The 13,060-nt window shown below is 36.6% G+C and overlaps 2 protein-coding genes across 3 annotated transcripts in view; both read left to right on the top strand.

Moving 5' to 3' along the window:
• Positions 1-2,103, top strand: part of LOC107753581 (guanine nucleotide-binding protein G(i) subunit alpha-1-like) — a 15,003-nt gene extending 12,900 nt beyond the window's left edge. For both annotated transcript variants that reach the window (XM_016569765.1, XM_016569763.1), the window contains exons 8-9: positions 1,039-1,246; positions 1,341-2,103. In XM_016569765.1, the coding sequence (XP_016425251.1) occupies positions 1,039-1,229 (191 nt within the window). In that variant the 3' untranslated portion in view covers positions 1,230-1,246; positions 1,341-2,103. The remainder of the gene's footprint in view (positions 1-1,038; positions 1,247-1,340) is intronic.
• Positions 2,104-5,404: 3,301 nt separating this feature from the next.
• Positions 5,405-13,060, top strand: part of LOC107753655 (membrane-associated guanylate kinase, WW and PDZ domain-containing protein 2-like) — a 106,226-nt gene continuing 98,570 nt past the window's right edge. The window contains exon 1 of the mRNA XM_016569862.1: positions 5,405-5,982. Coding sequence (XP_016425348.1) covers positions 5,685-5,982 — 298 coding nt within the window. The 5' untranslated portion in view covers positions 5,405-5,684. The remainder of the gene's footprint in view (positions 5,983-13,060) is intronic.

Raw genomic sequence — 13,060 nt, 5'->3', positions numbered from 1 at the left:
ATTATTTCTTGATTGAAATGATACTCTAAATAATAAACTAAAACTGCCAGTAGGTGGTGGTAAATGTCTAAATGATTAAGTCATTGATTGAGTCGATCATTTGATTCATTCAAATGGCTGATTCATTCAGGAGTGAAGTAAATGGTTCTTTATGAATTGTCCATTGAATCATTAGGCTTGTTCGACTTGAAATTTGAAAAGAAAACAAAAATAAAATATAAATAATTTTCTCAATGATACTAAAATAACACAAATCCCTAAAATAGTATATATTATAGATGTGTATATATCAGTATTATTTTAAAGGTGCAATAGGTGATTACCTTCAGAAAATGTTTTTATGCTGGTTGAGAGTCTCTTTACAACCCGATAGCAATCATTTAGTTCTAAATGTATTTATATATTCTGTGGAAGGCGTAGGACCAAGAAATGTTCGTCCAATCAAAACGCTCGGTCCGAGCATTTTTATTGACTTTTCTACCTGCCTGTTAACGTGTGTATTAGCATACCTCTTGCCACCCGGTTTGCGCAGACAGGATACGTCATCAGCGCGTTCACGTACGCTGTGCAGACAGAGCGAGAATGGCAGGCAAACATCAACAACCTGATCTTCCTTCCTGGTATTGTAGTACTTTTACTAACTGAGCTATAATGTTTTCTCACCGGTGAATGACACATGATGTAGCCTATTATAATGTTGTCTCTGGTATTCTGGTCTGTGAGCGTATATGCGTTCAGGGGGCATGGCTTTGGACGGCGATTGCAGAGAGGGTGGGACGTTCGCTTTCAGTGCTATCAGGCTAAAGTTAGCATTTTCCAAGATCTCCTACTGCACCTTTAATATAGAGATACTATTAATATTTAGAATTAGTTTAATATACAAATAGAATAGAAAGTAATATATTATATAGAAAATGTAATACTATTTTTCCCTATAATATTATGAAGTAATGTACTGTAAATTATATTATATATTAATTTATCACTTAATATACTTTGTGTATTTCTCCATATTAATTGTGTGAATCTCTCTACAAGGATCCAGCACGTATGAGGACGCAGCCGCTTACATTCAGTGTCAGTTTGAGGACCTGAATAAGAAGAAGGACACCAAAGAGATCTACTCCCACTTCACCTGCGCCACCGACACCAAGAACGTGCAGTTCGTCTTTGACGCAGTCACTGACGTCATCATCAAAAACAACCTTAAGGACTGTGGGCTCTTCTAAAACAAGCCATCTCGCTGGTGAGCAGCAGCACAACAGATTCATTTTTAATTCATTCATCGTCATGATTTTGGTAAAACTGTTTATTTATCCACTAAATGTTCCCTTTCACAGTGTGACTGCGAGTGGCCTGATGTGAAATCTTTGGGAGAACCAGAGCAGGAGGAAGGTCAACCATGAACCTGAATGTTGAATGCGTTACTTAACTTTTTATATTTATGTTCTCCAAACATTTTAGAAATTTTTTTAGCGCGCTTTAGGGAAAAAAAAAAGAGCATTTTGTGTAAAATATTTGTACAACTGTAATTGTTGCTGGAGTTTTTCACAGTTTTTAGACGTTGACTTTACAGATCCTTTTTAAGGGTATTTTTCAATCAATGGGATTTTGGGAACATCATTCTGTCGCTTTCTGTCTTTAAGGTCATGTGCCTTGCAGTTAATGTTGCAGTGCTTTTTTTCCCCCACTTCAGCTATGTTAAATAAGAGCCAGCTGATATTTATCCACACAGCTTTCATCTGTTCAATAGTAGTCTAGACTATGAAAGCAAGATATTTTTGAGACCAAACACCTGTGGGAGCTGTGAATTCAATGGGGGAAAAATCCAAGCATGTCAGAATAGTTCTGAAAACCCGAGCACAGCCGTCATTACCAGTGTGCGTGTTTTCAGATTTGCCTGTGATTGGAATGATGGAAAAACTGTGGTGAGCCTGAAATTTGCTGATGAATTGGTTCCTCTGCACCTGCAAATCATGAACTGTTTTAATGGAGAACTTTGCAAAAGGTCAATGGTTTGCGTTTTTTTTTTAAAATTTTTTTTTTAATTGATCAAAGGGAACCCTTTTTGAATCCATTAAAAGGGACCAAAGAATTTCTCTTCAGAATTCCTGTAAAACTTTCCTTTTTGCACTAGGTTCACACACCCATGTTATATAATACATGATTTGACAACCTGTACAATGTAATGTCATATAGAAGCCCTCAGTGGGAGTCTTTTCTGATAGTAACATGATCAATTAAAATGGGTTAAAATTCACATCCCTTTAATGTAGGTTCTCATTGGATGGGAACGAATGTTGACTAATATTCACTATTTTGCTAATAAAAATGCTGTGGAAATAACGTCATCCTGAAATAAGATTTTCAAGTTTTTTTCACTTTTTGTGCAAATAGTCCATTTCATAACATTTTTTTTAAATAGCAACCTTCACCCTCATGCACACAAAAACCACATTTGAGGAAGGTTTTGCTTTAAATAGAAGTTTTTGAAGTGTATGAGATGTCTATAAATCAATATAGCCCCAACAGGAATATGCTGTAAGCATATACACACAGTGTTGTTAAAAGCATGGAAGCACACTGCACTCTTGTGGTGATGACAGGACAAGGCAGAAACGTGTTTCCCATTGGCAGCTGTGTGTCATGTATAACAGGCAGGCAAATTATTTGAATGAATTTAGGTTATGCTTTAGGACTGATGGGAAACTGGTGCAAAGATTTATTTATTTGCAGATAAAAATCTGTATAAAGCAGGGTTTATTTAGTTAACTAAAACCATAAAAAGTTAATTACTTGGAAATAATGTTTAGGGGGAAAAAACATAATTGAACTGAATTTCAAAATAATATTTTGGGGGGGGGAAACAACAACCTCATTTAATTGAATTGCAGAGGCAACATTTCTTAACCCTTGGTGCGGTCTTCGGTTACTTTTGACTGAAAAATTTTACATTTTGAAATTCTAAAAATCGTAGCTTCATCGGAATGGTACGAAACTTAGTGACTTTTATGGCACTTGGTATGTGAACACACAAAAAAATTGAGGCCATGATTCAAAAAAGCTAAGTGCTCGTAAAAAAAAAAAAAAAGTCACAATCATGGTCTTTGGTCAAAAATGACCGACCATAGGAAATGAATGGGAAATGACCAAAAAATTGAAAATACAGAAAATTTTTGTGTACAATCTACAAATCCCCCACGATGCAGAAAAAAAATTGCGCAGCAAGGAAGGGGTGAAACTCTAAAATATCTAGAGTGCAAAAAAGACACATACACTCACACACACACAATTATACACACCCAAATGAATTGGTATGGCTATAACCATATAGCCAAAATGATTCAGAAAACTGAAATAAGAGGTTGAAATAAGATCAGACCCAAAAAACTTGAAATCGCATCATATGACCCCTTTAATGTTTTGTATAACAAAATGCTTTCTGTGTTCAGGTTTGACTGTAGTAATAATAATTCTATACACACACACACACACACACACACGAGTAATTCTCACCTTGTTCCTAATCCTAATTTATATAATGGATGACTTCTCGTTTGAAAAGCCAGCTTAAATTGTATTAAATTAAATGCTTTGCACTAAATCTAGATTCACGTTTTGTGACACACCCTCCAATAAAGTGTAAAACCACACAGTACCGATCTCCAGCCTTCACCCAACTGACTTACAGCATTAGATCATCCACATGTCCATGTGGCCCATGCAGGCTCTAATTTAGGGTAAGATTGGGATTTAAATGTAAGTGATTTGACTAATCTCTCAGACTCCCGGGCAGATCAAACGGACGGCCAATAAAGTGGAAGGTAAGAGGAAAGAGATGAAGAACCTGATCAAAAGAGTCAATACTTTACTACACCGGACCTCCAATATCCTGATCAGACAGGATCAGGAGAAAACGAAGCGTTTGAGAGAGGCGGGGCATAGAGGACTTACAATAATGTACAGTATTTGAAAAATAATGTGTTTTTTGAACATTAAAGCATGTCAACATATTCTGTTACACCAAATACACAAAATAATGATCTTTAAAAAAGCATCATATGACCCCTTTAACAGCTCTGTTTGTTTGATCAACCACAACAGATGACGCCTCTTCTCTTAGGAAATGACTGATCATTTAAAAGGCCTGTGAGACATTACAGATGACGGACTATTTTAGCAACTTTAATCCACTCTGTACTTTGTAGATGGCAAATGGGTGTAATTTTTTTTTTTGCGTATTGCATGTGCCAAGGCACAATAGCTTTTAGGATCGATTAATATTGCTGAATAACAAGTTGCCTTGTGTGGTAGTAATATTATTTAATGGATTCCAACTAATGATGTAAATTGAAAATGTACATTTTTATTGTAACTCTTATATCCTGGCTGTAAAATATGTGCCCATAAAACTGCTATAAATAAGTCTAACAATAAATATAGACCTTTTTATGGTTGGAAATAGAGCAGTTGTGTAATCCTAATCCAGACAATATTGAACTGAACACATTATCCACTTTAATCTGCATATAATTTGCATGATCTAATTATAATAAATGGTCTTACATCTCATTTATCTGATTTATTTATTTATATATTTAATAACCATGATTATGCATCATGCTAACACAAACTATGCTGAATTTGGGAGCTGAATATATGAAATTCATGGGATCGTGGGTTTAAAATAATTTAATTCCTTACTATAAGTCTCTTTATTACATAAACTTACAGTAAACCCCCTCAGTCCCCTTAATATTGAATGAAACGTCCTTGCATTGCAAAACTATACATGTATTAAAAAATGATTTTAAATTATTATACTTAATTTATGCAGATTTCGTATAAATAACCGCAAATAAAGTAGTGTTTTTATAGAAAATGTGAAGATGTTGTAAATCATACTAGCCTACCAACATAATCGTTTAATTTATGAGTCACTCAACACATTTTGTTAAAAACATAGAAGAATAGACGTAGTTTTATGTTTTAATGGAAACTTGCTGGTTTTACTACCAAAAAATAATTAATTTATAACATAGAAAAACTCATAAAAGATCAACATGCTATTTTTTTCTTATGAATCCAGATATATCTGTCTTGAATTAAATCTTGGATTCGACTCGATCGATTCTACAAACTTGGAAAAAAAAAAAACTTGCAATCGAACATGATATTTTGTAAAACACACAAACAAACAAACAAAAAAAGGGTCAAGTTATACTTTGCACGTTTTTCTTATAAATCTATGTATTTGTCTTGAATCAAAACTCGGATTCGACTAGATCGATTCCATAAACTTGGGAATCGAAAACACCATAACTTCTGTTTGAGCCAGCTCTCATTGCGCACTTTCCTTCCCTTTTCGTCCAAGGCTCACTTTTACGTGAATCCCGTTTTGAGGAATGCACGCTCGTTTTGCACTAGCATTCCTGCCTCCTCCTAGACATCACATCCGGGTCACTCGGCAGTCAGCGTGTAAGCGAGCGTGCTCCTCCATACAGTTGCGTACTGCTGCTGCAGCTCTCAGCGCAACTCCACTGCATGCAACATGGACACTACGAGCAGCGGCCAGCCGCGGAGGATCTGAGCGCGCCTCGGGACTCGCGATACGCCACACCGGGGCAGGGATGAGGTGCCATCCAGCAGCCGCACACTGGTAGGCGAGTCGTCAATTGTCAGCGATGTCAAAGAGTCTGAAGAAGAAGAACCACTGGACGAACAAAGTCCACGAAGCGGTGCTCACCAGGAATAAGGAGGGCGAGCTGGGGTTCGACTTGAAAGGGGGCGCCGAGAACGGCAATTTCCCTTATTTTGGGGAGGTGAAGCAGGGTAAGGTGGCCATCCAGAGCGGCAAGCTGTCCCAGGACGAGCTGCTCTTGGAGGTCAACGATACACCGGTGGCGGGGCTCACCATCAGGGATGTGCTGGCCGTGATCAAGCACTGCAAAGACCCGTTCCGGCTGAAGTGCGTAAAGCAAGGTGAGGATAAACATCAGCGCGTCGCTATCTCTCCGTGTGAACGAGAGAGAGAGAGAGAGAGCGACCCCTCCGCTGTCTGGGGCTGCTGTCTGCACATTATTCCCGCAGAAATCCTGTTTACACACAAAGGTGCATTTCAGATCCCGTGCGTGATCGCTGTGGTTATCGATTGAAGCCGCCGCGAACGTTCCATCGTCGCTCCCGGTAACAGAACTTACAAAATGTGGCACAGAAACATGTCAATGAAATTTGAGCTTTGTTTGGATTCTAAGGACCGTGGTATTATGCGCGAGGGGGCGGGGGGTGTTCCGCCCCGTGGCGGAGATATTTTGGCCCGCGGGTCTGCCATGGGCGAACTGGGCGAATATTTGAAGGCAATTTCATTGACCTCGTAAATTGCACGGTGGCTGTGGCAAGCCGTGTTAACACTGACAACGTTTACATGGACATCAGTAATCTAATTATTTACCTTATTCTAAATAAGACAATATTATGATTAAGGTGTTTACATTAGTTGCTTTTAGAATATTCCTTTCATGTTCCCGTTTTATATGTTATAGTAAATAAATCAATTAATGGCACACGTCATTACGTCCCCACGCGGCACCATCCAACGTTCCCTCCAGAATTTCATGTATAAACATACTGTATAGTTCATCTTCATTATGATGCCATACAGTGGTGTAGTCTAGTAGTTTTTTGTAGTGGGTATACTCTGATATTCCCTCCCAGCCTCATACTCCCCGTACCACAGCGACACCCCATAAGCTTTCCCATAGACTTGCATTGGCTGAGCAAAAATGCCCTCTCTAGAGGATAACTGCAGTCCACTAGAGGGTGCCACAGGATAAGAAATTTTTCAACTCCCTTCATTTACTTTCGTTTTCAGACAGTTAAATTTACAAATAATTGCATACTTTTCCTTTATGCCGCCAAGCAAAGCTAACATATTTGATCATGACCATGTCAGGTAGTGACTATCTAAGGCCAGTGTGAAAGACGTTCGGTACAGTTGACTGATCTGTCACTGCTTGCTGAAGCAGCAGCAGCTTCAGGGGCAGGCTTACGAAAACACAGAAAGAGTGTAGTTTGAATTTGCTTTCGTTTCATATCTCCTTTAGTGATTCACATTCAGTGCTGTGCAAGAGTTGCGCAATAGCACTGGTCATCAGCAGAAACACGGCGTGATTTTCAAGAAGTAGGTGCTTCGCAACATGGACGGGGTGAATTTATGAATGAACGCGTGAAAGTTCTGTTACAAAACGATGTTGTTACGTATCCTCGTGCTTTTTTAAGTGGGTATACGGAAATCCTTTACATTTCCTAGTGGGTATACGGCGTATACCTGCGTATCACGTAGACTACACCACTGATGCCATATACAGTTTTGGGTGTTTCATTTTTTATTTTTTTTTACGAAAGCTTCAAGTGCAGTTAATAATTTGTCATGCTATACGTGCAAACAGATGGCAGTGTTGTTGAAGCCATGCTCTTTTGTTTGCCGTCAAACGGTTGACCACTGCCATGTGCGTATCCTGACGCAAAATGCGGCGAAAAGTCCCACACAACGGTAATAGTGTGATTAAGGTGTGTACATGTCTATACTGCACTTTGATAATGCGACTAAAATAGGAATACTCCACGTCTTAATTCGATTTGTGTTTACTTCGAGTATGACTTTAGCCGGATTAAGGTAATCAAAAATCTCTGTTTACATGGTAGATTCTTAATCAGAGTATTGTCTTAATCGTGTTAAAATCAGAATATCGTTGTCCATGTAAACGTACTGATTGATTCCTTAGCACTAGTAGCTATTGTTACTAGTATTAATAATAATAATATACATTAGCAGCACTTTACTAGTACTTGGTCTAGTAAATGACTAGTAAGTAATCCAGTGTTTACTAGAATTATTTCAATTTCAGTAGAAACTATTCATTAGATACTATTCCAGTAATGGCTCATATTTGTTCAGTTAGTCACTAATATTTACACATTCTAGTACTTTTGCTAACAGCCACAATCACTACAGTGGCAATTAACTAGTCCACTGTCACTAATCCTTAGCACTAACTAGTAGACATTAAGTTGCTTGTACTTATATTTGAAGTAGCCTGTACATTAGCAGTATTTTACTAATGCTGATTTTTTGTAACACAGGATTACTCACTAGTCATTTAATTTTCTGATTTTTAAATGACTAGTGAGTAATCCTGTGTTTACTAGTATCACAAGACATTCTAGTAAATTTTTTTTTTGCTACTAGTCACTATCACTATAGTGACAATTAACTAGTCCACTGTCACTAATCCTTAGCACTAACTAGTAGACATTAAGTTACTAGTACTTATATTAGTAGTAAACATTAGCAGTATTTTACTAATGCCGATTTTTTTTTAATGACTAGTAAGTAATCCAGTGTTTACTAGTATCACAAGACATTCTACTGTAGAACTTATTCTTTTGCTACTAGTCGCTATCACTCTAGTGACAATTAACTAGTCCATTTTCACTGGTAACATTTTTCACATTTTTGCTGAGCTGTAGTTCAGATATCAAATATTCACTTCTAGCTAGTATGTACTCAATTTGTTGCTGAAACCTATTCTAGTTTTACTAGTAACTATTAATTTGGTACTAGAGCTAATTTTTCTTTTTAAATCAAGTACTAGTACTGATGTATTCAAGTTTTCCTAGGAATATTCAGGGATATTATTGTTAATTAAAACATTTTTTTTTTATTGAAACAAAGCTGAAATTGAATAAGATATAAATATTCAATGAAAAACATAAACTAAACAGAAATTACAAATGTTACCTAACTGAAACTAACTGAAATCAGTTTTAAGTTTAAAGAATCAAAGATTATTAACTGGAAATTACTAAAACTAAAACTGAAGTAAAAATAAATTAATAAAATTAATTAATAGAAAAGCACTTAATAAAATTACTCAAATTTAAACTAAAACAAAAAATCAAAATAAAATCTAATTCAAAATATAAATATAAAATAATACTACTATAAGACTTGTAGCAATTGAATAGACATTAGGATGTATTCTGGTTGTTACTAGTAACATTTTACAATCAGATTTTCATTAAACTACAAAGTAGTCATTCTGCCTGGCCATTACATGTGACAAGCAAAAAACAACAGTAACTAGTAAGATTAAAAATGTTACTAATAACAATAGAGATAAAGAACAGTGTCTCTAGTACTAGTAAAGCTATACAGTATACTAAGTAACAACTAGAATATTGGAAAAGATGCAAGTGATTATTGGAATACATACCAGTAGTGTTCAGGAATGAATGTTAAAATGGCTTGCCATAAGGTGGCAGCTCTTAAAAACAATGGATTTCAGTGGTGAAGAGGAGATGGGAAGTGCCCATGTGAATGTGAGGAGTGATGTTATCTCTCACACAGATGTTGACTTACTGTGATGGGATTTGAGGACGCGCAGCTGTCTTCAGGTCTACAGTGCTGAGTTTTCAACAATGCTTATAGTATAGTTGCAGTGTTTTTTTGTCCTTGTTTGAAGCAAACTTCCCGGGCCAGCGCTTTGGAGAACATCCCCAACTCCCAAGTGAAAGCAAAAAATATCTTGATGCACGCAATGGTTGTGTCTAGGGAGATGCAGATCAGTGGACTGACTGAGTAAATATTGACTGGCTGCTGAAGATCAGGGTTTTGGGAACTTGTCCGACAGGCGTTTTATAGTGTAAAATGGTGTAGGAACACAGAGACTAGTGTAATAAATTCATTTTAATGATTGAAAGAGTAGGACATTTGAATTCAAGGATGGACTGCCATTAGAAACACATTGATTTTTTTCATGGTAAGCCCATCGACTTGTGGGTTGGTTGTTGAAACCTATGTAATATTACATTGTAAATCTCCATATTTGGGATTTATACCCGACTCATTACAATTTCATTACAAAATTCCCTTGTTTTCTATCTAAAACACCCTATTCGATTGATGCTTTTTCTAACAGTTGTGTAATTTGATTGTGCTACTAATGCAAAAACAGGTATTCAAAGAGATGCTTGACCCCCCAAAAATAGTTGTCATCATACAAATTATGGATTGGTGAGTAAATGATGTCGTTCCAAACCTGGAACAAAAAAGATATATATATATATTTTTAATGAAATTAACAGTTTTTGTCTATACAATGAAAGTCAATGGGGTCCAAAACAACACTGAACCTCACTGCCTTTTTTTTGGAAAAAAAACAAAACACTAATATATTTCCTCAAAGAAGAAACAAACTCCTAAAGGGTTGTAACAACATTGTACAGGTTTTGGATGGGTGAGTAAATTATGTTTTTCCAAACCTGGAACACAAAAGAAGATATTTTAAAGAAATTAACACTTTTTGCCTATACAATGAAAGTAAATGGGATCCAAAACAACATCGAACCTCATTGACTTTCATTGTATAGACAAAAAAACGCCTTGTTTTGTGATCCAGGTTTTGGAACAGAGAGTAAATGATGACATTCCAAATGTGTACCTCATTGACTTTCATTGTATTAAAAAAATAATGCAACAAAATACTATGGAAGTCAATGGCTACCGTCAACCATTTGAAATTTTTCGGTGAACTATCCAAAGTAGGCATGGGCCGATTACCGGTTTCAAGGTATACTGCGATTGAAAAAAAATTACACGGTTTAAAAACCACTAATATTTTCCGTTATACCGTTCCTGCGGTATGCGCTGTTTTTCATGTCTCCACAAAGACTGAACGTGTAGGAATCCCTCAGGTTGAGTGCAGTGTAGAGAGTAACACGACCCTCCTCCTCCTGTTGGTGCGAGCGAGCGGTCAGTCACGTGTGCGTAGGATGGCCGAGCTAAGGAGCTTCCCCTGGAATTTACGCGATCGGCAACTGGCCATTTATTGTCTTTTTGCAGCTTGTCGCTGCAAACGCTGTATCTGGTGTTCCAGGAGCGCCTCCTGCTGTCAGAGAGTGAATCTGCGTCTCATTCAGAGCTTCTGCTGTTTGTTTCGTTCAGGCATGTAGTATAATTTCAGAACATTCTGTTTTTGCTTCAAATTGGGTTCTTGTTAAATCAAATTATGTATATGAAATTATATAACTAAATGATATGAAATGATATAAATGATATGTATATGAATTATATAACTAAAATTAAATAACTGTAATTACAGATTTAGGTTAAATAAAGATGTCAGTCTTTATTTTTCTTCTTTTTAGGAAACAAATCAAAGAAAAAATAAACAAATTCTACTGTTCCTAATATTCTGTATGTTGCTCAAAAACAAAATATATATATATTTTTTTTTTTACCCAGTCGTTTAAAAAGAACACCTTTTAGAGCTGTAACGACAATACCGTGAAACCGTGATATTTTTGCTTAAGGTTATCACACCGTCAAAATCTTATCTTATCTTATAGTGTTCTGTCGAATTGTGCTACCTCCCATTAAAATATATATATTTTTTTTGTTACCCAGTCGTTTAAAAAGAACACCTTTTAGAGCTGTAACGACAATACCGTGAAACCGTGATATTTTTGCTTAAGGTTATCACACCGTCAAAATCTTATACCGGTGTTCTGTCGAATTGTGCTACCTCCCATTAAAACAGTGGGAAGTACAATTCGACAACGAAAAATGCTACCTGTAAAATTATGGTTTATTAACATCTTCACCTACCCCAACCCTAAACCTACCCTTACAGTAATGCAAATACAGTAATTATGTGTTAAATTCGCGGTTGTGGCTAGACGGGATACAGCTACAGGAAACCAACACTAAATAATTGTTTCTACCTATTAGATTGTGTTTTATTAAAGTCTACACCTACCCCAACCCTAAACCTACCCTTACAGTAATGCAGATACATTAAATATTGTTGTTCAGCATGAGAAAAAGGACGCAATATTGATGTGCGCATGCGCAGTAAACGCTGGTAGGACAATCTGACGGGTAGGATAAAATGTCAGGACACCGGCCCATGCCTAATCCAAAGTCATACAGGTTTGAAATGAATTTTCATTTTTTTATATTTTTTTTTTAATTGGAATCCCTTTAAGTATAATAATTGACATTACATGAACAAATACAGTAGGTAATAGTTATTATATGCATGTGATACAGTAGATAATGGTATTAGATGCATGTGCATCATATGCTGTGAGATTTGATTGGCCAGTGATTTTTTTAGTCTCAGCCCATCTTGCTTTGATGTGATGGAGGAGATGGTGTGTGTTGTATTGGTGTGTGTTGGTGCATGTCCAGGACTCACTTTTGTGGCTTGGTGGTTACAGGGACTTTGATGCCCGACTTGTCATAATGACCCAGTTCTGACAGTTATATAAATATCAAGCTAAGTAGTCAACTAGGCTGCCTTCATACAATCACATTTATGTATAGCAGCACGTTTGATTTGGAATAAAGCACATCTATTGACGTCTCATTTTAGCAGTCGTCTTTCATGTTTTCATTTAATCTCCTGAGGCAGATATTTGGTTTAGTGTTCTCGTAATCCTGTGCCGCTACACTACTTCGTTCTCAGTGCATTGACCAATCCGATGCTGCGACCTTCGGTTTTCCGAGACTCTTTTGATGCGTTGACGGTTTTTAAATATCAGCAATATAATCTCATTATTTTTCAGTTGTGAAGTGCAATAATTGGTTATATAACATGTTCAGTTTGCACAAATGGATTTGCCAGCTGATTAACACGAACATGACTCTGAGCAGATTTCTGCAGCCTCGGGGGTTTAACTTATTTTGCTTTGAAGTGTAATTTATCTGTGGCAGTCATTATTCTGTCATAATGGTCTGCATTTTCCTTGGAGATGTGAGATAGATTTGGTATTTCATCTTGCATTTAGTCATTTTAAATAAGTCATTTTCTTTCATCTGTGTTTTTCAATATTTCATCATCGTCTCTCATCTCTTATGATCTCACTTTCCTTTACATCTATAAAGAGTACATATGAGTGGGGTAAGATGTGTCATCCCTTAATCTAGCAAACTGTGCATAATGTTTATCATATATTTAGAATGAACCCATCACCTCCATCTAGACTGAGAGATGCA

Source organism: Sinocyclocheilus rhinocerous, unplaced genomic scaffold (assembly GCF_001515625.1).
Source record: "Sinocyclocheilus rhinocerous isolate Xijiao unplaced genomic scaffold, SAMN03320098_v1.1 scaffold200, whole genome shotgun sequence".
In the NCBI taxonomy this organism is placed as follows: Eukaryota; Metazoa; Chordata; class Actinopteri; order Cypriniformes; family Cyprinidae; genus Sinocyclocheilus; species Sinocyclocheilus rhinocerous.
Note: the sequence above shows the minus strand (reverse complement) of the source record. Positions and strands in the feature narration are given on the sequence as shown.